Here is a 25,147-nt window from a genome sequence, read left to right as displayed (position 1 = left end):
GTTATCCGAAACGTTTACCACAACTGCCTCTTCAGTCACCATTTTAGCGTACACATAAGCGTCCACACAATTTAGGTGAAACTTACACGCTGTAAGCCTTTAAGTATGCAAATAATGGCGCAAATGCGACATTCATTAAACGCACACTTATCCCCATTCCTACTTAAAATGACTAAAGTGATTCTTGTAACGCCTTGTAACGCATGGACGTGCTGATTGTAACGCCTTGTAACACGTTGTAACGCTTTGTAACCTATTTCCATGAAAAAATGACTGTGAAATTTTTGGAAATGGCTAGAGTGATTCTTGTAACGCCTTGTAACGCATGGACGTGCTGATTGTAACGCCTTGTAACACGTTGTAACGCTTTGTAACCTATTTCCATGAAAAAATGACTGTGAAATTTTTGGAAATGGCTAGAGTGATTCTTGTAACGCCTTGTAACGCATGGACGTGCTGATTGTAACGCCTTGTAACACGTTGCAACGCTTTGTAACCTATTTCCATGAAAAAATGACTGTGAAATTTTTGGAAATGGCTAGAGTGATTCTTGTAACGCCTTGTAACGCATGGACGACGCATGGACGTGCTGATTGTAACGCCTTGTAACACGTTGTAACGCTTTGTAACCTATTTCCATGAAAAAATGACTGTGAAATTTTTGGAAATGGCTAGAGTGATTCTTGTAACGCCTTGTAACGCATGGACGTGCTGATTGTAACGCCTTGTAACACGTTGTAACGCTTTGTAACCTATTTCCATGAAAAAATGACTGTGAAATATTTGGAAATGGCTAGAGTGATTCTTGTAACGCCTTGTAACGCATGAACATGCTGATTGTAACGCCTTGTAACACGTTGTAACGCTTTGTAACCTATTTCCATGAAAAAATGACTGTGAAATTTTTGGAAATGGCTAGAGTGATTCTTGTAACGCCTTGTAACGCATGGACGTGCTGATTGTAACGCCTTGTAACACGTTGTAACGCTTTGTAACCTATTTCCATGAAAAAAATGACTGTGAAATTTTTGGAAATGGCTAGAGTGATTCTTGTAACGCCTTGTAACGCATGGACATGCTGATTGTAACGCCTTGTAACACGTTGTAACGCTTTGTAACCTATTTCCATGAAAAAATGACTGTGAAATTTTTGGAAATGGCTAGAGTGATTCTTGTAACGCCTTGTAACGCATGGACGTGCTGATTGTAACGCCTTGTAACACGTTGTAACGCTTTGTAACCTATTTCCATGAAAAAAATGACTGTGAAATTTTTGGAAATGGCTAGAGTGATTCTTGTAACGCCTTGTAACGCATGGACATGCTGATTGTAACGCCTTGTAACACGTTGTAACGCTTTGTAACCTATTTCCATGAAAAAATGACTGTGAAATTTTTGGAAATGGCTAGATTGATTCTTGTAACGCCTGGTAACGCATGGACATGCTGATTGTAACGCCTTGTAACACGTTGTAACGCTTTGTAACCTATTTCTGTAGAGAAAACCGCTTTTCGCATGTCACTTTAGAAAAGGAGTATGTGGTGGGATATGAGGGAAGGAAAACGCAAAAAAGTTTTTTTTTAATTGTCTTCTTCGTCCGAACTAATGCAGATAACATCACAATCGAGAGAAGTGGTTGAATTATCTGCGGAAAATAGCTCTAATTTTACTGAAGAAATTTCAGGAACACTTTCATCATCTGACACGAGGTCTATAAAAGCAGTACTGTTATTTGCTGGACAAAACGGCATATATTCTTGCTTAACAGTGGAAACAGGTTTTGTCGACTTAGCATTGATTTCATGTTCTTCTGTTTCTTCTTCTTCCCTATGACCTTCCTCCTCTTCGTTTGTTTCCTCTTCTTCTTCCTCGTTCTCTTCGCGGTCGTGGCTACTACCTTCTCCTTCGTCTTCGTCTTGCTCAATTAGTTGTGCCCAATCAGGGTAGAGCTCCTTCATTTCTTTCGTCGGGAAGCAATCGCGGCAGGAGTTTGTAGCAAGCAACCACGTGTCGTAGAACGTGTCACTACCCTGCCAGTTGATCCTTTTACGGCGTTTGAATGCTACCAAGGTCTCATCGTTATTAATTAATGGGCAGATTTCCTCCCATGCCCCAGCGGCTATCTCGTACATTTTGCGCATATATTCAGCACTGTGTAACTTGTTTTCTATGTCAAACAGTTCATGATCAAAGTTAAGCGCATGGTACAAAATGCCATCCCTATCGTCGGCCGCAATAATGGCATAGTCGATAGCCTCTTGCGGAACTGCATTCTCAATCTGAACTCGTGTGCTTAGACAACTGCTAGATGCTTCCAATGTTTGCTCTTCGTCCAAGAAGACCGACGGATCGCAATCAACGTCGTTGTACACAGCGCCTACTTGATTTTTCTTCGCAACATTGGTTTCGCTGGTGAAAAGCGAGATGTCTTTCAACTGGCTGGCAACGTACACAAATATTTCCATGCAGTGCATTCTCATCCACTCTACGGGAAAAAAGTCATTACTTATTTTTATGCATATTGATTTACACCATTGTTATCATTTATTCTCATGAGATACTTACTTGTTATGCTATTGTCCTTCACTCGAAGTGTCTTAGTTTCGAAAACTTCAAGACGACGCAGGATAGCCTCACCATCTACACCATTTCCGAAGTCCGGCATTATATTAGTTGTTATAAAAAAACCCGAATTGTATTGAAAACGGGCCGGTTCTTTGTGTTTTTGCGGGATCATAACCAAGCCGCCTATAAGAGAAAGTGGTATCCCATCTGCACATTGCCACATTTTATTCAAAGTAAATGTTCATGTACTGCATCGACATCGACTTACCTTGCAATATTCTTTTTGCATCTTCACAACATAGACTGTCGCTAGTCCATTCATCCATAAATACGACTTGTGTATTTCTATTTATCAGGTGGCCTGAGAATCGACCATCCCGAACCACGCCAGCAATGTACATTTCTGGAATAATGCCTAAAAGGACAAATGTATGTCAGTAAGTGCCGTCTAAAAGTCAGAAGTTTTCACGAACTTTATTTAATTACCTTGAAATGGAGCAAACCAACTAGTCTTTCCACTATCAGGAGGACCTACCAGCAACAATTTCTTTTCTTTCATGGGATACTGACCGGCGAGCAAAATTTGGTACCATTTTTGATAAAAACGCAACCGCACATTTCTATCTGGGAAACTATTTTCGACACCTACAAATGTAGTTCAGTGCACCTTTTTTAGAACTACGTTACAACAAGTTACAATACGTTACAACACGTTAAAAGAAAAAGAGCCAACATTTTCACTGACAATGCGTTACAACAAGTTACAATACGTTACATCACGTTACAACTACCACCTTGATATGTTACAACACGTTAAAAGATAAAAAAAAACATTTTCTTCATTGACAATGCGTTACAACAAGTTACAATACGTTACAACACGTTACAACTACCACCTTGATATGTTACAACGCGTTAAAAGATAAAAAAAACATTTTCTTCACTGACAATGCGTTACAACAAGTTACAATACGTTACATCACGTTACAACTACCACCTTGATATGTTACAACGCGTTAAAAGATAAAAAAAAACATTTTCTTCACTGACAATGCGTTACAACAAGTTACAATACGTTACAACACGTTACAACTACCACCTTGATATGTTACAACGCGTTAAAAGATAAAAAAAAACATTTTCTTCACTGACAATGCGTTACAACAAGTTACAATACGTTACATCACGTTACAACTACCACCTTGATATGTTACAACGCGTTAAAAGATAAAAAAAAACATTTTCTTCACTGACAATGCGTTACAACAAGTTACAATACGTTACAACACGTTACAACTACCACCTTGATATGTTACAACGCGTTAAAAGATAAAAAAAAACATTTTCTTCACTGACAATGCGTTACAACAAGTTACAATACGTTACAACACGTTACAACTACCACCTTGATATGTTACAACGCGTTAAAAGATAAAAAAAAACATTTTTTTTACTGACAATGCGTTACAACAAGTTACAATACGTTACAACACGTTACAACTACCACCTTGATATGTTACAACGCGTTAAAAGATAAAAAAAACATTTTCTTCACTGACAATGCGTTACAACAAGTTACAATACGTTACAACACGTTACAACTACCACCTTGATATGGTACAACGCGTTAAAAGATAAAAAAAAAACATTTTTTTTACTGACAATGCGTTACAACAAGTTACAATACGTTACAACACGTTACAACTACCACCTTGATATGTTACAACGCGTTAAAAGATAAAAAAAAACATTTTCTTCACTGACAATGCGTTACAACAAGTTACAATACGTTACAACACGTTACAACTACCACCTTGATATGTTACAACGCGTTAAAAGATAAAAAAAACATTTTCTTCACTGACAATGCGTTACAACAAGTTACAATACGTTACAACACGTTACAACTACCACCTTGATATGTTACAACGCGTTAAAAGATAAAAAAAAACATTTTTTTCACTGACAATGCGTTACAACAAGTTACAATACGTTACAACACGTTACAACTACCACCTTGATATGTTACAACGCGTTAAAAGATAAAAAAAAACATTTTCTTAACGCGTTAAAAGAAAAGTAAAAACAATTACCTTCTATAAATGGCTTTGGTTCGGGATTTTTTCCCTCACGATGAAAGTACCGTACGAATGCTCGGGGAGATCCCTTTAAATTTGGCTTGACATCGAAACATTTTTTGGCGATGTTATAACAAACTCCATTTGGCAAGCATTCAATGTAATTGTAATCCAGAGTTATTTGATCAATTATTTGACACTCGCCGTCCGACAGCAAAAATACCAACTCTCGTAAATTTGGCGTAATTTCGTTGGCGATTGCTTTGTTTTTCAACGAGCGATAGAGATAGCTTTTCACCGAACAACAGTAAACGTATGTGTATCTGCTTTCTCCTATTTTTTTGTATACACCTCCATTGCACAGTCCAAAGCTATTCCTCTCCATCATCCTTCGAACTATATCCACGGATTGACAAAGTTTGTTAGTTGGCTTAACGGGAATAGTTACTTCTGTGCCTATGCGTGTAACAATGTAAAAACATGTTTTAACTTCTACAAAAAACTTAGTCTTATTATTGGAGAAGTAAGTAAATTTGTTCGTGGCAACTTACCTTCCGATTTATCAATTACTTTTAAATCAAGCGATGTAAATCTGATTTCGGATAAACCACGAATTACATCTTGATATACCTCTTTATCAATATTTTTTGTTAGAATTAACTGACAGGGTTTCATCGAGTACTGTTCGCTTTCCATTACAGCAACGTGGTCAAGTTGAACACCTTCATCTCTAGCTGCACTCCTAATCATTGTGCGATGGGATATCTCAACTATCCGTTTTGCTTCTTCCCTATTGTGGTCTTTCAAGACTTGGTATAACGATCCTGAGAATGCTTGCAATGCACTGGTTTTGCCTACAAATATCAAATGTGGCGTAAAATATTCGAAAAACATTGACAGTATTTCAAGTACTAAAAGGTTCAAGTATTTACCTCTTGTCTGTATAGCATTGCACGTTGTTAAATTCAACCCGGCTTGCATAAAAGACTTCGACAAATTTGTTTCAAATTGACTTAAGGTACAGTTTGGCAAGTCGCACGCGATCCAGAAAGAAATGCCAGGAAATGTTTCAGGCGCATTTGCGCCGTTTCTGTTATCACCTTCACTGCTAGAGTCGGCTCCTTCTTCTTCCTCCCCTTCATTCCTCATCGACTTTCTCTTACGAGGTCTGGCCATATAGGTAATACAAGAAAAAAAACAGGATACTTGTTCGTTGCTAAGCAATATGTTCTCCATCTGCATTCTCTTGCCCCAAATGACCTCGCGGGCATCAACATCACTTCCCCACATCGCACGAACGGCTACTACCTGATATTTTCTTATTACCGGTTGGACGATGCATGCCTTCAGGGCGCGTTTCAAAACTTCACTTCGCAGTTGCCTGTTAGCCATGTTCTGCTAAGTAATACAAACGAATGCTGTAGCGGAACAAAAATAATCTCCTATGGTTATTATTATTATTATTATTATTATTATTATTATTATTATTATTATTATTATTATTATTATTATTATTATTATTATTATTATTATTATTATTATTATTATTATTATTATTATTATTATTATTATTATTATTATTATTATTATTATTATTATTATTATTATTATTATTATTATTATTATTAATCGACATATATTTCAAGCATCCATAAATTACAATGGTTGTTAATGCTGAAATGTGTAAATACTAAATGTATGTGCAAACGTAAATATAAATTCAATCACTAATAAAAACAAAATGAACATGAGCAAAAAGAGTATAGACGACGAAGCAGTCAAATAATCATACGAAAGTATTACAGTGCACTTAAAACTTTGAGGCCAAGTAACTTGGAAACGAGGTGGTGACGTCAATGTTTTTTCACCGCGTGGGTAACTAGGGACCACCTAGGACCAATTTGGGTAATTTTCCCAAACCTGGGTCCCCAAATCCGTTTCGGAATGGGCGGGTTGATGACGTCATCAAAAAACCTTTAAACCTAATATCTCTGCAACCATTTGTCAAAGATGCATGATCCTATACATTTTCTTGATCAGCGTTTCAAGATCTATACGATGAAGGCAACAGGTATAAAATTTCTAAAAAATTTTTAAGGTTTTGACGGGTCTTTGCTGACGTCAGCAAAATTTTTAATCCCTGATATCTCCTTAGGCGTTCGTCGAGAACATATAATCCTGTACATTATTTTAACCAGCATTTCAACCTCTACACATTACAGACAAAGAATAAACAAATTTCGCGAATTTTTATATCTGCACTGCACTGCTGACGTCAGCAAAACATCTAAAACAACTTTCTTTTTATTGACCTTTTGCCTAAGTGGATTTCTCCACGGGCTTTATAGACTAGTTTGCAAAACAATATACGCAACCTCGTCCTCAGGAGTTTCAGTGTTTTTTTTTACATCAGTAGGGAATCTAAAGTAAAGCAAAATAAATGTTTAGTATTTTTTTAAATCCTACAAGTTTTTATATTGGTTTGGGGGATTGGTTATTGAAGTGAAACCACTTGCTCTGGCAATAAAATTTAATTCAGCCATTTCACCAGCACTGTGTACGAATGGATTTCAGGTCATAGTTTTGTGAGCGACATAACTAAATTGATTAAAAATAAATATTAAATATATTTGTTTTGATATTTATATATATACACTTAATAATAATAATTTATTTATTTATATTATTTAAAAGGCTCGTAACTTTCGGGTCGAGTGAAATAATATTAGACGATATCAATTAACAAAAAATATGTCGACAAATGATAAACTTTGAATAACGCTTTTATTAAAGGCTATTAACACGTAGAAAAATGTTTACATATAAACATAAGAATACCGTAGATCTTTTAATTAGCGCCTTGTAAGCGCCTTCCCTGTCGTAAAAAAGATTTAACACATTTATTTCAAGTACTATTCATTTAAGTAAACATATGTGAATTGTCCAATTGACGGGATGAAGACATAGCGATATTTTCAAACTCGTCGTAGACAAAACCAGGCATTCAAACTGGTCAGATGTACACGTTACCAGGTATTCACACTGGTCAGATGTAAAGCTAACCATATAATTAAACTCATCACGATCGATCTTCCAAAAACCAACAAACTGAACATGGCAAAATCACAGAATGCGGTTAGACTTTTCTTCCTTGTTGAACCAATATTTTTGTTCGTAATCTGCAATAGCTTTTGACCAAAACCAAAGTCCAGTGAGCTGACCAGCAAACATATTGCCATTACTCAACCATTTTTTATTCAGATAGTCATAACCCGGCCCAATGCCATGTGAATAGAAAAGATAACCAAATGCATCATGAACAGCAGCGTGATATGCAAAAATGCCATTGTTGTCGAATAAATATTTGTGTAAGAATGACGTATCTCCTGGTCCAACGCGTCCTAGAAGGTGAAAATAAGACATGCGAATGTTAAGAGAGTGGATCTACATCCATGTGGCTACGAGAAGAACAAGAAAGGTGAACAACAAGAAGGTATAGCATGTCTCCTGTGTCATTTGTTATTATAAAAATATTTAGTTTAATAAGTACTTTTAATACCTGATGTTGGATTCAGTAACACACCAAAGACAGGATCCATAGGTCCACCAAAAGAATCTACCCAATCAGCGATGACTTTTCCTGATAGCAGTTGTTGCCTACTTCCCCAATATGTTTTGTTGTGGCTTAATTCTTCAGAATATTCTAAAATAGTGAAAACAAGGATAAATTAGGATATATTATTCTGTATGTCAGTTACATGAACATGCGCATAAGATTCCTTGTACATACTTCCGCGATTTTTATAAACTTTTAAGAATCTTTCTCCATCCTTTTTCAATCGTGAAAAACATTCATTTTCGCTTTCTGAAGTACGCTTTCTGTATTGGACAAGAGGCTTGACCATTTCTAAAAACTTTCTTTCGTGTAATTCAGAGTATTCTTCAAAGCTGTCTGATCTCATAAATTCATCCAATTTCAGAAGAAATTGTCCCAAATTCTCATCTCCTTCCATTTTAGATGTATCTGTTTCCTAAGATGTATAAAACACAGCGTATAATATCTACCTTGACCTTTCCTGTTCACTTAAAAACGACATAATTATCTACCTGTCTATCACTTGTTTGTCCATGAAATCGAAGTCCAACTAATGATTGACAATATTCTTCAATCGTTTCAGGATAAGATTGTTGATCTTTCTCTCCAGTTAGTATTTTTGTATGATTATGAACCATTTTTGAATGCAATGAAAACGGTTGTGGTTTGCTTTCTTCACTTCCCATATCTTTTGTAGATGCTGCTTCTTAATATATCTTTAATTTAACTGATATATAGCAACTTCCTATCTATATATATACACCTTTCCCTGTGTATTGTTTTCCTAACATTAAGCGTGGTGAACTTTTCATTGCGTCAACGTGACGATCTTTTTGTATCATTTTTTTTAAGATCTTCCAAAATGGTGACGTATACTTTCGTATATAAAGCGTGGAAGTTTTTTCACATAGATAAACAACAGTTTGTTATTTGTTAATTTTCTTATTTATCGTCTGTGTGACGCAATTATTCCAATGGAAGTATTTTATGCACGCATCGACATAATTGGATTTATCAACAGCAGTAGATAGAAAAAACACACACAAGTTATAACCCTCCATAATTCATAACAAATTTAGAACAAAAATCCTGCGGTTTCTTTCCACGGACTAAGAAATAAGCACCGTGAGGAAGCGCTGTGGTTTTATGTAAACCTAATTGCTTTGATGTTGGAATTTATAAATTATTTCTTCCTTTGTTGACTTTATTACGTCACACATATGACGAAAGCAATAACATCTCATATTATTTCATGTAAGCAAACATGATTAAATATTTTACTAGCCAACTTGAAATATTTTGTGGTTTTATGCACCTGGCTGCGTGCGGTAACAATCAAGCTTCCAGGTAAAGTACAAAGGTGACGTCACTAAAATATTATCGAAACCACGCATTATGTTTTATCGGGAGAATCGGATTTATTGTTATTAACCGTGTTATGTAAAATTGTCGTTACAAAATGATATGATGTGATATAAAATGATATAAAAGATTAGAAATGTCATTAGAAAACACAACCAACGCTCTAACGGAGCCATTTTGCACACATATAGAGGAAAAGTCTTATTAAGATAAAATCTAGTTATTACCCCGTGAAAAATTCCATATGCTCGTCCGTCATACATATTTCGACCCTAAGACTGCATCATCACCACAAAGTAACTTTTTCATATCTTGTGGCAACTGATATCCAAACGATGTTGATACATTTAAAAATGATGGTATGATGTTGACTGATTCTTTATACGATGATAAATACATTGGAATGTAACGCAAAGAGTCGTTTTGATGAAATGCCAAAAAGTAAACTCAATTAATTCCCTCGTTTTGTCTCCTCTTCTAAATGGTAGCTAATATTCCTGTGATCTTTTCGCCAGGGCTATTAAATTGAATACCGCATTATAATTGCATTTATAATTATATAAATAACCCAGATATCATTACTTAGTGCTAACAGATGGGCAAGAACGCACGAAATATATGTGCAATGGGCGGAAAGCTGAGGACCCGTATACTTTCATGATGACTGGTGTTTTTAAACTTTTTGATTTTCTATAAATATCTGAGGGCTATTACTGATCTGCACAAATATGGACTGACTGTCTTGAATAGAAACATTCAAGTTCCCAAACATCATGTTTCTTGGAATATTAATACAAATATAGTTCTCACAAAAGACTACAAATTGTTTATTTTAAAAATATATTCCTACAGATGTTGCACAAAAAAGGTCATTCTATATATCCTCCTTCTTAATTGGCTGTGAATTATTCAAATACAATCATCTGCACAAAGTGAGATTTGCGGGAAAAGTTGTCTACTCTTGAGACGTGCTTAAAGACGTTCAACTTTAGAGACGTTTAAATTGAGTGATTTAAACTCCCTCTTAGCAACACTAATTGATTTACAAAAGCTGCATGAAATAGTTAAAGAAGTAAGTAACAAAAGATCCATTGACTAAGTTACTAAAAAAATAACTGCTACTCCAAATGAATATACAGCTGTTGTAAATAATGTTTAGTTAATAGAAAAACAAATGCAGATGCCTGTTATATAAAATTTCGGCCAACCAAAACATATCTGCCCTATGGCCAGTTTACAGAGCTATTTGATTTGGGGAAGGCGTTTCATTGTATCATGAAACTCGAGATGAACAACAAGTTGACGAAGTTCATTGGACGGTTATGCATACCATGGATGATTACAGCGGCACAGATCTTCTCTAACAAGCCTTCCCAAACGTCGGATCAAAATTGCTCTTCTTTTACAAAGGTACACTGATAAACAGAAATTTGAGCAAAAAGACATTATAAAATAAGAAAGATATTCGTCTTTAATATATGTAATCTTTCTTCGCATGTTTGGTCTAAAATGCACTTCTAAAGCTGATTGTAAATGGCAAATTTGGGCGCAAATTAGCTACAAAGTATATTTTTGATTTCCATCAGAAACAGAAAACATGTAGCGAATTCAAATTACTGAATGCAAGCACTCTTTTTTGTACTGAAAACAAAACAGCTATTTTGAATTCTTTCCAGTAATGAGTTTTTTTGAGAATAAACACTGAAGATTGCGTTCTGATTGGTTAAAAGTTTAGAGCAAAATATTTCATCACTTCTGGAAATTTAAAAGAAAAAACAAAACAAACAAAATTGCGCATGCTCAGATACATTTTGCTCACCAGTTCGCTGTCTAATTTGCGTCGTGAACCCCCACCCCCTTTCCCTGGGGGTGAAGTTAGCTACGCGTTTATAGACATTGAATCCAGACACAGCATCAGGGCCGATTCATACACTGTAGCCGAGAAATGTACAGAATATTAGAAAACATTTGGCACTTTTTAACGCTCTTAGATATCGATTTACGAAAAAGATGGGTTTAGCACGTCTACTTTAGTGCCGGGTTGTTCAAAATGGATGTACTTCCCAATAAAAGCACAAACTTGGAGTAAAAATTTATTTCAATTTTTTAAGAATAAACTGAAGATAATTTGGCGGAATCGGGTGAGGATGCTAGACTGAAGAGAAGATATTGTCTCAAGCTCACGTGTGTGTTCCCAATCAATTTGCTCTTCTCCACTACATCCCGGAGCTCTTATCCTAGTAGTGTTCGCTTTTCTCCACTACATCCGGAGCTCTTCTCCTAGTAGTGTTTTCTGGCTTAACTAATCTCTCAATCACATCCGAAGCTCCTCTCCTGTGATTCCATTTCCTCAACATACCTCACAAGAACCTACTCTTATGATCTCTAGCTTTTTATGCATTTCACACCTGTTATTAACCTCTTGGTGCCCCACCTCTGACTGTCAGCGCCGCACCCCCCTGCTGTTATTTCCCCAGTCATCTGTCCTGCTCGCGTGGTGCACCGTCGTTCATCTCCTCGCATCTGCACTTAATTCACCATACTCTTCCAGGGGTACACGCACATCTGGAAAAGAGTGGAAAAGAATTATTGCTGAACTTTGTACTGGAGTTCCAGACACTATTATCAGAGTCTGCCTACGGGCTTACGATCCATCCAAACCTACCAAGCAGATAAAAAGAGTGCTAAATAGCTTCAATAAAGAGACTATTAGTAGGAAATTTATTTTTTTATATAAGAAACCGCATGGTGATAAAATGAAGAAAAACGATTTGTTAGATGCATTAATTATGAAGGCAAAAAATTATTTTCCAGACAAATGTCAAATATGTAAAGAAGTGTATTGTTATACCATGAGTGATGCAACATTTATGGAATGTTGCATCAAAATGTTCACAAAAAATGTTATTTTGAGCTTTTGGCATCAATGAATCTATTAAATGAGGTGGGTTTACCACAAGACCTACTTTTTAAAACTCCTGGTATACATTATCTCTGTGCACTATGTGAAAATGGCATTATTACAGATGATATTTCTAATGAAGATAATAAAAATACTTCTCAACCCAAAGCTTTATTAAACAAACCTAATCGCCATGTTGGTTTTGATGTAATTGATCAGAATGATATAACTGATCAGATCAATAGACTTAATTTAGTAAACCCAATTGTCAATGTGTATGACTCTATCAATGATGACAAAGACAGTGATAGAGATACATCACATCAACTGAAGAAAAAGGTGTGTCACTTTTATCAAAAAGGAACATGTAAGTTTGGCCGAAAAGGTGCAAATTGTCCATTTGCCACCCACGAGCCTGTCGAAAACTTTTATTGCATGGAAACAAGGGTACGAAAGGTTGTAAGCTAGGTACTAAATGTACAGATTTTCACCCTAGAATGTGTTCCAACTCTATAACTAGAAGACAGTTTTTCAATGAGAGATGTTTGTTGGTGCATGTAAAAGGGACGATAAGTAAAAGACCTGAACTGTTAGGAAATAGAACTAATGAGTCAAATATTTTACATGGTAATACTTTTAATCAAAACAGAAATAATCCTATGATTTTTAAGAGGTTATTCACAACTTCAAAAGGGACATATTACAAATTATGGATTCAAAAAAGATACTCTGGTTAGTCACCACAATATTCACAGACCTCCCACAACTCTAGGCCATTTTATGCAACCAGTTCATGCCCCATTACAACAGCCACAAATGCTCAGTCATCCACAACAGGTACCAATGCATCGTCCAATGCCTCAAACTCAGAATATGAGACCAGGAGTACCTTTCAATCAGATGGTAATGAACAGTTGGAATCCAGCAAACCAACAAAGACTGCTTTAAACTATTTCTCCATATTCAATGTACAGGGTCTAAAGCCACTAACTGTGGCATCTTCTGTTCCTTTAATACATGATGTACTGAAAGAAAAGAACCAACTCTTCATACCACTTACCGAGACCTGGTTATATGATTACTTAGATGCAGAATTGTCAATAGAAGGTTATAGACTCTTCAGATGCGATAGGAACCGTAAAAAGTCTACAAGAGGTCGATCAAGTGGTGAAGTTGCAATTTACATGCGAGAGGACATTGCTACCCGACTTAAAGTGACACATGAATACAGTAATGGCGTAAACGATCTTCTTGTTTTGTATTCCGAACACAGCAACTCGCTGATAGCAGTATTGTATCGACAACCTGATGATGCAATGCATGGTTACCCATCAGGTTCGAAAGAGTTTAAAACGATGATTAATGATTTGATGAATACTCTTAATAGATTTAGTGGCAAATTTTCCAGATGTATTTCTTTGTGGTGACTTCAATTTGCCAAACATAAACTGGGAAACCCATATGATTTCTTCCAAGTCAAATGAAGATAAAGAAATGTCATTAGATTTTATGAATTTTTTAAATGAATTTCAACTTGTGCAATGCATTCATAAGCCTACACACAACCGTGGCAATGTGCTTGATCTGCTTATAACAAATAACAAGGAACTTATTCACAGTTAAAAATGCATACCATCCTTACCATCTGTATCCCACCACACTGTAATTGAAGTGACAACTCATTACGACCCAATCGTTCTAATGAGGTGAGAACAGCACATACACCGTTTGATGTATTTAATTACTTTGATGAGTCTATAGACTGGGAAAATATTAACAACAAACTCAACTCTGTTGCCTGGGACATGATGTTGAAAGATATGAACCCCGAACAACAACTACAAAATATTATAGATAAAATTTTACTACTGTCTGAAGAATTAGTCACCAAAAGGAAAGTGTTTGCAAGGAAACAAGATAAACACTACATACCAAGAGATCGCCGTGTACTAATGAGGCAGCGTCGTAAGCTTATAAAGCAACTGTCTTAAATACAAACAAGTGAAAGAAATAAAAGAACGATTAGTCAACATTGAACTGTCTCTGCAGCAGTCATATAAAGAAAGCAGACAATCTCTAGAAAAGAAAACAATTTCTTCCATTAAAACAAACCCAAATTATTTTTATTCCTATGCGCAAAAACGTAGTAAAACAAGGTCCAGAGTAGGTCCATTATTTAACAAAAGTAAACAGAAGTTCACTGATGATTGCAAAAAAATGGCTGACCTCCTGCAACAACAATACGTGAGTGTATTTAGTAAGCAACATAATTCAACAGCTGATGCTAATGATTTAACTTGTACCATTCCTGTAATGGCAGATGTTGCACTTACCACTGATGACATAATTGAAGCAATTAACACTCTATCTGCTAACTCAGCTTCCGGCCCAGATGGTTTCCCTGCTATATTTTTTAAAAATTGTGGCAACTCCACTTCTTATGTTTTGGTCAAACTTTCTCAACACAGGTGTAACACCTCTGCTTTTGAGGACTGCAAAAATTGCCCCCATTTTCAAAGGGGATGACCAAGGCGAAGTGGGCAACTATCGACCAGTTGCCTTGACTTCACATGTCGGTAAAATATTTGAAAAAGTTATAAAAAAGAACATAGTTGATCATCTTGTACAGTACAATCTCTTTAACAACTCACAACATGGTTTTAGAGAAGGTCGTTCCTGTTTATCACAGCTACTGACCCATTAGGATACAATCCTATCCTTTCTTGAAAGCGGTTCAAATGTAGATGCAGTTTACTTAGATTTTAGCAAGGCATTTGACAAAGTGGACCACTCCATCTTAGTTGCTAAACTGAAGCAACTTGGTATAAATGACAAACTGATAAAATGGATTAAATCATTCCTTAAAGACAGAATACAACATGTTCATGTCAATGGTGTAAAATCTATACCCGCTAACGTTGGATCAGGGGTTCCACAGGGGCCTTTTCTTAGCCCACTGCTTTTTCTAATCATGGTTGGTGATATCAATCAGAACTTAAAATATTCTTTAGCATCCAGCTTTGCAGACGACACACGAATTCTGAAAGAGATTAATGGCCTCATGGACACCTTTAAACTCCAAAGTGATCTAAATATAATTTATAAGTGGACAACTGAAAATAATATGAAACTCAATGGGTGTAAGTTCGAGCACCTAAGTTATGGAAAGATTGAGTCTTTGAAACCACTCTCTGTATATCTAAGTAACACGTCAGAAAAGATTAACAAAAAAATCACTGTGAAGGACCTAGGAGTTATAATTTCGAATGATTGCAAATTTAATAAGCATATCTCATACCTTATATCAAAGGCAAACAGGATAACTGGATGAATATTACGAACATTCGAGAGCAGAAAAAAAACGTGATGTTGACTCTTTGGAAATCATTAGTTATTCCCACCTTGACTTTTGTTCCCAGTTATGGTCTCCACTAATGAAAGGACAAATACAAGACATAGAAATGGTGCAAAGAACCTTTACTAGAAAAATCCTTGGAACTCAAGGTTTTTCGTACTGGGACGTACTAGAATGATTGAATCTGTATTCTCTGGAGAGAAGAAAGGAACGGTATGCCATAATTTACATCTGGAAAGTGATTGAAAAAATAGTACCAAAGTTTGGTCAGGAAACTGGGAAAGGAGGCATCACATAGTACACGAATGATCGTTTGGGTCGAAAATGTGTTGTTCCTGTAGTCAAGAAAGGGCCATTTTATAAGATTCGTTGTGCTAGCTTGGCTGTTCAAGGAGTACGATTGTTTAATGGTCTACCAAAAGCAATACGCAACCTATGTGATTGCAGCATAGAATCTTTCAAGTCGAAGTTGGATTGCTTTCTTGCTACTGTTCCTGATGAGCCACTGATACCAAATTATGTTCAGTTTCGAAAGGCCAACACGAACACCATTATTGACATGATAAGCATTGGACTCGCCGAGTTGGATGCGTGAAGATCTCACAAAATCTACTACAAAGTATTCAAAGTAAGTAAGTATCTCTACACTTTGTGGCTGCCCAGGGCAGCCCAGCACCATCAGCTAAATTTAACACATTGGCATAATTGAGTTGCCAATTGCTTCCACCACTGGACTAAAACCTTGTTGGTCGTACTAAGCCAAACTGCGCCAATTCAAGGAAACCGTGTAGCGAAAGCAATTGGACATCTCTTTACTATACCCAAACCTCTAAAGTATCAACAACAAGAAAGTTGCTTCAAGTTATGACACATAGCTTTGATTTGGTTAATTGAGACAAAGATGCCTTCGGTGAGCAAGACAACCTTGTGTACCCTTAATGATGCATCTGCATAGCAACTATCGAGTATTGGGAACTGCAATTAACATGAGCAAAACTGTGTTTAGCTCCATCTGCCTTTTTATTTGATGTATTTTTTTGTTATGCAGTGTCAGTGGAGATGGTAACTCTCTTTACAGATCTATTTCTGTATTGTTGATTCGTGATGAAACCCTGGCTTTTGAGAATTTTGATCAACCGCTTGACAATATTCTTGTGCAATGTTTATTGGATGGTTGTGATGTGTATACAAAGACCAAGTCAAGAGATTTGGCCATAATTGAGTAAGCACAATGTGTTTCAAAATCCTTCATTTGGTCATCATTTATGTGCGTTTTATCAATTTTTAATGTTGTTGAGGTATAATAATTTTTTACTAAATGTCTAAACTCCTGTGATCAAATGGTATTATATTTATGATACAATTTTGTAAAAAGTTCAGGTTCGATTCCTGACAGGAGTAAACTATATGTGATGCAGGCAGTACCTTTAAAATTTGTGTCACTCTATATATTTTTTAATTTTGTAGCATCCTATTAAAACCACCAATCAAAGCTTATGATATAAACAAATGGACAATTTATTCAACACAATTGTTGAGCCCAGGAGAGGTGTTGCTGGTGTTTCTGTGAAGTTATTTTGATTTAACTAGAAAGTTAAGTTTAAAGAATTTCTGCGACTGTTTGCGAGTGATATTCCGGCCCTTAATAACATATGCCCAGTTGGATATGGGGGGGATATTTTGGAAAAACTATCAAGGTGCTCTACCAACAGATATCGCGTCTTTACTTAAAACCACAAAAGGTACACATTTCCATCAATCCGTGAAGTTTTAGAATTTTGGCTACAATTCCTGTAACCTCATGCACTTGTGAGAAAAGTATCTCTGGACTAAGGCGTTTAAAGATTCAGATGCGAAACATGATGTCGAAGGAAAGGTTAAGCAGCCTAGCAGTTATCATGTGTAACAGGTCAATCACTGTGATCTCTGATGAAGTGATAGATGAGTTTGCTGAACAGAATAAGAGATAAAGGCTTTTTGAAATACATATACTTGCTGATTGATTTATACATAGTTTACATGTTTTATAAATTTTAGCTGTATATTTTTTATGTATATTGTTACTTATTGTACTTTTTAACGCTGGAAAAAGCCTGAACAAGGTGATAAATTTTGTTACTATTAGGTCCGCCCATTGGCGTATTTTAACGCCCATTCTGGGCGGTAATCTCCCGGAAATTTTTTTGCTTAGTTACATAAAAATCCTGGATCTGACCCTGACGTCGGCCTAACTTATGGCCGATCCTTATTTTTCCACCCCTTAAAATTAATTTATCCTCCATTTTGGACCGCACTTAAATCCGGTATATACTTGACAAATGAACAAAGAAGAAAAACGGTCCGATTGTTATGAAATCTTTTCAAACTTTTTGATTTTTTCAATCTAGCGTAACAATATTGTCACCATTCGTTCTCAATTTATCAGCACCTGACTCCACCTCTATTTTTAGTACCTGTCAAACTTCGTCACATTATTATCATCGTCTTCATAATCATCTTGGTAGTCGTAGTAAAATGGCTGTGTTATCTTCTACACTTGCGTTTCGACGAAAACTGGGATTTTTTCTTCGATTGTAGTCGGTGTGAACAAAGTGCATCAACTTCTTATTATATTTTAAGCCTCCCTTCTGGTATTGGTGATGCTCACAGAGGAACGCTTCCAACTGTCACTCTTACTGCACCTCCCTCGCATAAAAAATAGAAAACATACCGAAATATCTAACTTGGGATGTGTCTAACAGTTATAGGTCCCAATGATCTTGTCCCGTGATTGCAATTTTTAGCTCTATTGATTTATTTCAATCGGAAAAGGATTTGCTACTTTTGCGATTGTTACTTGCTGATACCGACTGATGTTAATTCAGGCGGAGCCTCTGTAGACGTGGTATTCCCGACTTCCAAACTCAACTTAAAGGAATTCATCTTCTTAAAGATTTACCTGTTTCTTTCTGGCAGTACTTCTTCGGATCTCATTTCAAATGTTCTTGAATTTCTATTTTAAATTCTTTCTATTTCGAATTTTTTTTGGATACCCTAATTCGAGTGTTTGAAGTCATTCAAAATGGCGCAAGTTGGCCGAGCATTCATTTCTACATCTCATGGAGTATCTTCACAACTTCTTCACAACACAACTTCAGAGAAGATCAAAAAGGACGTTGCCTAAGCCTGACAATTTGGCATTCCAGAAGGGCAGAAATAGCTTCCAAAAAGAACCCGTATTCAAAAGAGACACCGTAACAGATTATTAACGGAAATTTGAGGATACTTTTGTAAGAAGAAGAAGATAGGGAATTTTTTACCGTACGTTGCGCTGGACGATTGTTACTTGTAAGCGATGAAATGCTTACTGCAAGTCCATCCTTTGCAACCTCCACACAAATGGTGCAGATGTTAGCAGAAAAATCGTCATGTCGTAAACGGTGTATTAAGCGTTCGGTGTCCTAAGGCGATGGTAATTCGATAGGAAATGATTTTAATTTTTAATAAAACTCCTGTAGGATTCACTGTCCCAAACAAGACTACCTACATTAAGAATCTGTACCAATTTTAAATTTCATTGACAACATACAGACTAAATTTATGTAGCTATGTAGCTTATTTATAGAGGGTCGACTGACAGAAGTTATCCAAATATGGAATTTCCCGAGTCTCTTGATGTTACCTTTGAGGAAGATGCTACCCAAATTCTGATCGAGTACTTAAACAGGTTGCATTTTCTCACGTTTATTGTAAGAGGATGAAAGAGCTATTTTAAACTTTGAATTTGTTTAAAAGTTAAACGATTCCTTCTGTTAAAGAAATATTGTAAAGATACAACAGCCTTGTCGTCACTGTCTCAAATAATCATACCAATTATACAACAAAAGCGATAGCGATAAAGATAGATATTAAGAGTCTTATAGCAGCTAAACAGAGATGTGCAGTCCTATGAAATCAAGGTTGATGTGCTTGTCAAACATCATACCTCTATGTGCAAAGTGGGTTTCAAAAAAAAACTTTTTCTGTAGATTGATATCGTCCATCGATATGCTAACAATGTAACTTTTTAATTTCTACCACAGTACTGAGAAACTTAATACGATCTTACTCCCAAAGTAATGTTTCGCATATAACTTTACACACAAGATAAGGGAGCGTTATTGTGTCATACGCTCTGATAACTTACTGGCCCATTAAATGCTGACGTTTTCGAAACTTCGAGTTAACAAAGGATAAACTTAAATGCAATATAGAAACCATGTACATGTGCTGCGAGTAATTACAGCAGACTAGACATATACGTGTATTTGTTAAGAAGTCGACAAATGTGGCAGCCAAATAACAAACACAAACATAACATTGTACCTTATTACGCCGTAAAAATCTTATTGACGACATGTCAAATAACAAACACAAACATAACATTGTATCTTATTACGCCGTAAAAATCTTATTGACGACATGTCAAATAACAAACACAAACATAACATTGTATCTTATTACGCCGTAAAAATCTTATTGACGACATGTCAAATAACAAACACAAACATAACATTGTATCTTATTACGCCGTAAAAATCTTATTGACGACATGTCAAATAACAAACACAAACATAACATTGTATCTTATTACGCCGTAAAAATCTTATTGACGACATGGCATGTCGCAATTACTTTCCACCTTTTTTTATTTACCTTGTCTTCTCTGTCGAAAAAAATCAAGGTTTGTTTCCATTTGACTGTATTTTCCAAGCTTACGAGCTTTTTTGTTGACGTGTGCATACTATGATAAAATTACTAATTTGCAAAATTTCTCTTCGTGGACATAGGTTGTAGGAAGTAAGAAGGACATAGAAAATAGGTTATTCTCAAGAATATCAAGTTTTTGTAACTCATCTTCATTTTGTATAAAACACATAAATAAAAATTTACAAGCAGTTTTATTAAAAAAATATGCACAGCTAAAAACAAATACTAACGAATGTTACAACACATCTAAATCAGATTTTAAACAAAAATTACAATAAATTATTGCCAACATCCCTGAAGACGTCGTTCATTATTACATTTTAATAACTAATGTATGACTTTTATATTCGTCCTTTGTGTTCAAAGTTGGTTTAATTTGACGAATATATAACGCTTCCAACACCATTAAATGATGAGATCGATCTGCATGATGAAACAAGTATGACAACGTCATCCATTATGAGTGCGATGTTGCATGACTTGAATGACTACCAACGAGACTTGTTGACCTTGTATTATTCAGTGTCCATTAAAACGTATAGAATGATATGTCATTCGAGTATCTCTGAGTCTTGTATCATTAGGAATGGGTAAAAAAATAGAATAAAGGCAAAAATAGCTTTGTTATCAATAACAACTAAAGATTTTAAAAGGACGAGAACGAAGTTTAAATATATTTCAGTACACAATTTACAAATTTAAATAGTTTACACAGTGTTATTACAAAATATAGCTGATATGATTTTTATCTTGTAAAAATTAAATCAAGATGGTTCATACATCCAATACATTTTCGTGCGGCGTTTGATCTTTTATAACATCGTCTGACGAAAATGAAAAAGTGGACCATTTAGAAGATTGATCAGTTGTTGGCCATAATGATGAAAGGTTCACTATACTGCCATAGTTTGTACCCTACGAAAATAAATCATCAAAAATAGTAAAATTTACTCAGCGGGTTATCGTGTAAAAAGGTGATATTAATGCTAGTTAAAGGCTAGAAGAATAAAGCTGATGGAAGGTTGAGACAGAAGATTATGGATGAATGCTATGCGCTACTGCTCAAAAATGCAACATTTGAAATCGACAGGTTTTGCCATTTTTATTATATCTCTTTTGTGTGACGAAACATACCTTTGTGCAGTATTCTTTAATGCAATGCGGATGCTCCTTTGTAATTATCTTTCTCCTATGTTCATTCATTCTATTGATAAAAAATTCATCTTTCACCGTCCTTTCACTGGTTGCTTGAAACTGCTCTTCAGTTGTAATTCTCAAAAGTAACTTTTTCATATCTTGTGGCAACTGATATCCAAACGATGTTGATGCATTTAAAAATGATGGTATGATGTTGACTGATTCTTTATACGATGATAAATACATTGGAATGTAACGAGAAGAGTCGTTTTGATGAAATGCCAATCCTCCAATAATTTTCAATGCAAACTCGTAAGGCCTGTGTTTTATAATCTCTTCCTTTTCTAGAAATAAAAATGTCAAGCACTGTTTTGCAATAATATTATTTTTCGTTTGAAAAAAATTCAATTTCTTATTATCATCACTTTCTGTGAAGACAAAGTAAATAAAAGAATACGATCAAGACCAAAACCATCATCCTTTGTTACCAAAAGCACAATGTTACCAAAAGCACAGCATCGTTTGTTACCAAAACCTTCATCCCTTCTGACCAAAACCTTTCTTTCTTGTGAACAAAACCCTCATCCTTTTGTATACAAAACCTTCATCTTTGTAAACAAAACCTTTATCCCTCGTGACCAAAACCTCAATCTCTTGTGAACCAAACCTTTATCCCTTGTGAATAAAAACTTCATCCCTCGTGACCAAAACCAACCCTCATCCTTTTGTATACAAGACCTTCATCCTTGTAAACAAAACCTTCATCCATTGTGAACAAAACATTCATACCTTGTGCTTTTAAGTCATTTTTGTTTCTACTAGTATACTTACCGTTTGTGTTTTCCGTGCACATAATAAGAATGTAGTCGCATTTATTAATATGTTTCTGCATATACGAGGCTATTCCTCCGTCCGCATCAATCTCATTTTGTTCGAGTAATGCCATCTTTACGCTAATTCCATAAGAACTGAGTACAAAGGCAAAATCGCAAAGAAATTCCTCCAAAAGCTCACATCCAGGGCGGTTTAAAATCATAACCGATGTACCACCATTATCTAAATAGCGCAAAATATCTTTATTTATAGTAGTATAGCTAACTTTGTAAAAACATATTACAACTGCTCATGCATAAACGGTCTGAATTGTGAACGTTATTTTGAATCTTTGAAAGCCTATGAATGACCACAGAGGTCTTTTATGGTAAAGTGCTACTTTTGCAGATGCAATAGGTTAGATAAGCAGCTTTTATAATGCGCTAAGATAGGAATGGAAAGAAGTTGGGGATTTAACGATTATATAGGCCTTAAATTTCAATTCAATGGACACTGTTTTGTCCGATCTCCTATTTTTAATTTCTTTTACTCTTTCTTGCCGCAAATATTACAACACGCGCTAATACATCCTCTTTATCTGCACTTTATATAAAAAAAACAAAAAATAACGTACACAACTTGTCGTATCGTAAATTCGAAAAAAAAATCGACAAATCGTATTCAGAAGAGCATGTCAAATATGCGTCATGTATGGATCTTTAGTTAGACTACCTGATTTCGAGACCTGGACAAATCTTTGTGTTTCAAGACAATCTTGGGACTTTGCAAGCAATATAGTTGATTTCCTTCTATACCGTACAACAAGATATGCTGCGCTTACAAGAAGAATAAACAATATAGATACACTGATAAAAGTAATTGTCAAAGAGTGGTCTTTTGATTCTTCCTGATTTGTTGTTTCTTGATTTGATTTTCCCTTTTTTTCGTGATCAATCCCTTTCACTAAACGGAACCTGCAATCACTGGTCACTTGGAGTTGCTTGGTTAGCATGTTTATGACTTCAAACTGATTATAACCATGTTTCTCGCATTGCATCTTTGCAAAGGTGCTTACTAAACCAGCTAAGAAAAAAAGTAAATACTCAGTCTGGTCAGCTAAGAAAAAAATTAACATGACATGCTCTAACATTCGCCCTAATTTGCTTTTTTGCCACAAAGTTTACTTATCTAGGGCAACCTTATTTAGGGCATTAAATATCTCATTTGTCTTAATTAAGATGCTGCCACTATATCTAAAGTACACGGGAGTACTACTTGTTGCCACTTAACGACTTCCGTCTGATAATAACAAACTTGGGAGTAATACTTACGTGGACCTTTATTAAAGCAGTAATTATGAGATTTGAACTTCTTTGCAATAACTAGAGAAGATAAAAAAAGTTACGATTCAAAAAAGAAGTAATTGATCAATTTTTTTCAATTTTTTTAACATAGCGATCCACGAATAAAATCTTACCTTCGCCAATATAGGAAGAAGCGGATAGTTGGCAATGACCTATAAACAAAATTTGTGTACCATTACGCTGCATACGTATGATTCTGCTGCTGAAGTAATGGCTTGCATAAATTTAGAGAACATTACCTTAATGATACAAAAATGATCAAGTTAAATACTTACTTGGTGATGTCCAAGTGGTTGATATCATGTTCCCAGTCGGTAACAATGTTACATTCAATGCATAAGTTTTGTTTGTGTAAAATGAAAATATAAAGTCCGAGTCTCCCTATTATGAATTTAAACAGAGCAGAAATCAAGACATGAATAATTATTTATCATTTATTTCAAGTGTTAGGGACATATATACTCAGTCTGGTCAAACACGTTCAAACTATACAATTGACCTTACTCACTTTCATGTTTTTTTTGTACATGCATTTATTGACGTCGCCGTCAGTTGTTTTATAGTTAAGTAAAGCGCCCCAGCAGCCTAAAACACACGGTGCATCTAATTATATCATTTTATTTTCCTTTAAAGTTCGTAACGAGCAGCTACCTACCATTTTTATCTTCTTCTTTTGACGTATGGAGTCGTAGAAGGTAATGAAAGCTATCGGTACCAAGATTGTTATTGGCCTTTACAAGGAGTCTTCGCAGCATTGTGGGACCGCTGCATGTCTTACGATACTCTTTGAAACATCTTTTTTTTATTTTGTAGAACTCTGTTGACATTTGAAAGCATTTTTCTAAATAAGAAATATTTGAGATATTAAACCTAAACTGATTGGATTTGACATCATATATTCTTAATGCGCACTCAAAGTTTGTATTTGCAAAACTCTACAATTACAGTAAAAACAGACTGACAATCTCTATTTCATTTCGTAAGAAGGTATACTAGCAAATAAGCAACTTATCCCACTTACTTTGACTAGACGCTTCTTGTGTTTGGAAAAGATAGTGTAAGCAGCTGCTTGTACCTAGATAGACATTAAATTGGATGAAACTAAAACCCATTATATTAAAATACGACAACACTGATATGCAAACTTGAAAAAAAGACAAAAAGATAGAAAAAGAACCCAACAAATTGAACAACAACAACAACAACAACAAAACAACACTGACAACAACACACTAGCAACAACAAAAA

General features: G+C 35.4%; 4 protein-coding genes across 4 annotated transcripts in view; all 4 read right to left on the bottom strand.

The window, feature by feature from the left end:
- Positions 1-25,147, bottom strand: part of LOC130612641 (uncharacterized) — an 87,745-nt gene that overhangs the window by 59,785 nt on the left and 2,813 nt on the right. Inside the window, exons 3-12 of the mRNA XM_057433987.1 lie at positions 24,921-24,974; positions 24,555-24,740; positions 24,408-24,484; positions 24,175-24,280; positions 24,013-24,051; positions 23,867-23,917; positions 23,268-23,618; positions 22,554-22,778; positions 21,720-22,066; positions 20,611-21,500 (exon numbers count right to left, since the gene is read on the bottom strand). Of these exons, the coding sequence (XP_057289970.1) occupies positions 21,360-21,500; positions 21,720-22,066; positions 22,554-22,778; positions 23,268-23,618; positions 23,867-23,917; positions 24,013-24,051; positions 24,175-24,280; positions 24,408-24,484; positions 24,555-24,740; positions 24,921-24,974 (1,577 nt within the window). The 3' untranslated portion in view covers positions 20,611-21,359. The remainder of the gene's footprint in view (positions 1-20,610; positions 21,501-21,719; positions 22,067-22,553; positions 22,779-23,267; positions 23,619-23,866; positions 23,918-24,012; positions 24,052-24,174; positions 24,281-24,407; positions 24,485-24,554; positions 24,741-24,920; positions 24,975-25,147) is intronic.
- Positions 1,409-2,788, bottom strand: LOC130612647 (uncharacterized). Its single transcript, XM_057433993.1, has 2 exons — positions 2,566-2,788; positions 1,409-2,485 (listed from the first exon to the last, which is right to left on the bottom strand). The coding sequence occupies exons 1-2, from the start codon at positions 2,786-2,788 to the stop codon at positions 1,581-1,583; spliced, it is 1,128 nt and encodes a 375-aa protein (XP_057289976.1). The 3' UTR covers positions 1,409-1,580.
- On the bottom strand, positions 2,364-6,308 carry LOC130612645 (uncharacterized). The gene is made up of 4 exons (XM_057433991.1): positions 5,195-6,308; positions 4,659-5,099; positions 3,052-3,210; positions 2,364-2,980 (listed from the first exon to the last, which is right to left on the bottom strand). Exons 1-4 carry the CDS (start codon positions 6,033-6,035, stop codon positions 2,790-2,792), a joined length of 1,632 nt encoding a protein of 543 aa, XP_057289974.1. The 5' UTR covers positions 6,036-6,308; the 3' UTR covers positions 2,364-2,789.
- On the bottom strand, positions 7,409-8,991 carry LOC130612648 (uncharacterized). The gene is made up of 4 exons (XM_057433994.1): positions 8,751-8,991; positions 8,434-8,674; positions 8,203-8,346; positions 7,409-8,044 (listed from the first exon to the last, which is right to left on the bottom strand). The coding sequence occupies exons 1-4, from the start codon at positions 8,922-8,924 to the stop codon at positions 7,767-7,769; spliced, it is 837 nt and encodes a 278-aa protein (XP_057289977.1). The 5' UTR covers positions 8,925-8,991; the 3' UTR covers positions 7,409-7,766.

This window comes from Hydractinia symbiolongicarpus, chromosome 10 (genome assembly GCF_029227915.1).
Source record: "Hydractinia symbiolongicarpus strain clone_291-10 chromosome 10, HSymV2.1, whole genome shotgun sequence".
NCBI classification, from domain to species: Eukaryota; Metazoa; Cnidaria; class Hydrozoa; order Anthoathecata; family Hydractiniidae; genus Hydractinia; species Hydractinia symbiolongicarpus.
The sequence above is the reverse complement of the archived record's forward strand: the minus strand, read 5'-3'. Positions and strand labels throughout refer to the sequence as shown.

What these genes read in the sequence shown, in the direction of transcription:
- LOC130612647 (XM_057433993.1), bottom strand. Translation starts at nt 2,788, where the DNA reads ATGTGGCAATGTGCAGATGGGATACCACTTTCTCTTATAGGCGGCTTG. An exon ending in GAAGGACAATAGCATAACAA is followed by an intron (nt 2,486 to 2,565) that starts GTAAGTATCTCA and finishes TTTTTCCCGTAG; the next exon opens with AGTGGATGAGAATGCACTGC.
- LOC130612645 (XM_057433991.1), bottom strand. Translation starts at nt 6,035, where the DNA reads ATGGCTAACAGGCAACTGCGAAGTGAAGTTTTGAAACGCGCCCTGAAG. An exon ending in ACCAAAGCCATTTATAGAAG is followed by an intron (nt 3,211 to 4,658) that starts GTAATTGTTTTT and finishes CTACATTTGTAG; the next exon opens with GTGTCGAAAATAGTTTCCCA. An exon ending in TTGGTTTGCTCCATTTCAAG is followed by an intron (nt 2,981 to 3,051) that starts GTAATTAAATAA and finishes TTGTCCTTTTAG; the next exon opens with GCATTATTCCAGAAATGTAC.
- LOC130612648 (XM_057433994.1), bottom strand. Translation starts at nt 8,924, where the DNA reads ATGGGAAGTGAAGAAAGCAAACCACAACCGTTTTCATTGCATTCAAAA. An exon ending in GACAAACAAGTGATAGACAG is followed by an intron (nt 8,675 to 8,750) that starts GTAGATAATTAT and finishes TATACATCTTAG; the next exon opens with GAAACAGATACATCTAAAAT. An exon ending in GTTACTGAATCCAACATCAG is followed by an intron (nt 8,045 to 8,202) that starts GTATTAAAAGTA and finishes TTCACCTTCTAG; the next exon opens with GACGCGTTGGACCAGGAGAT.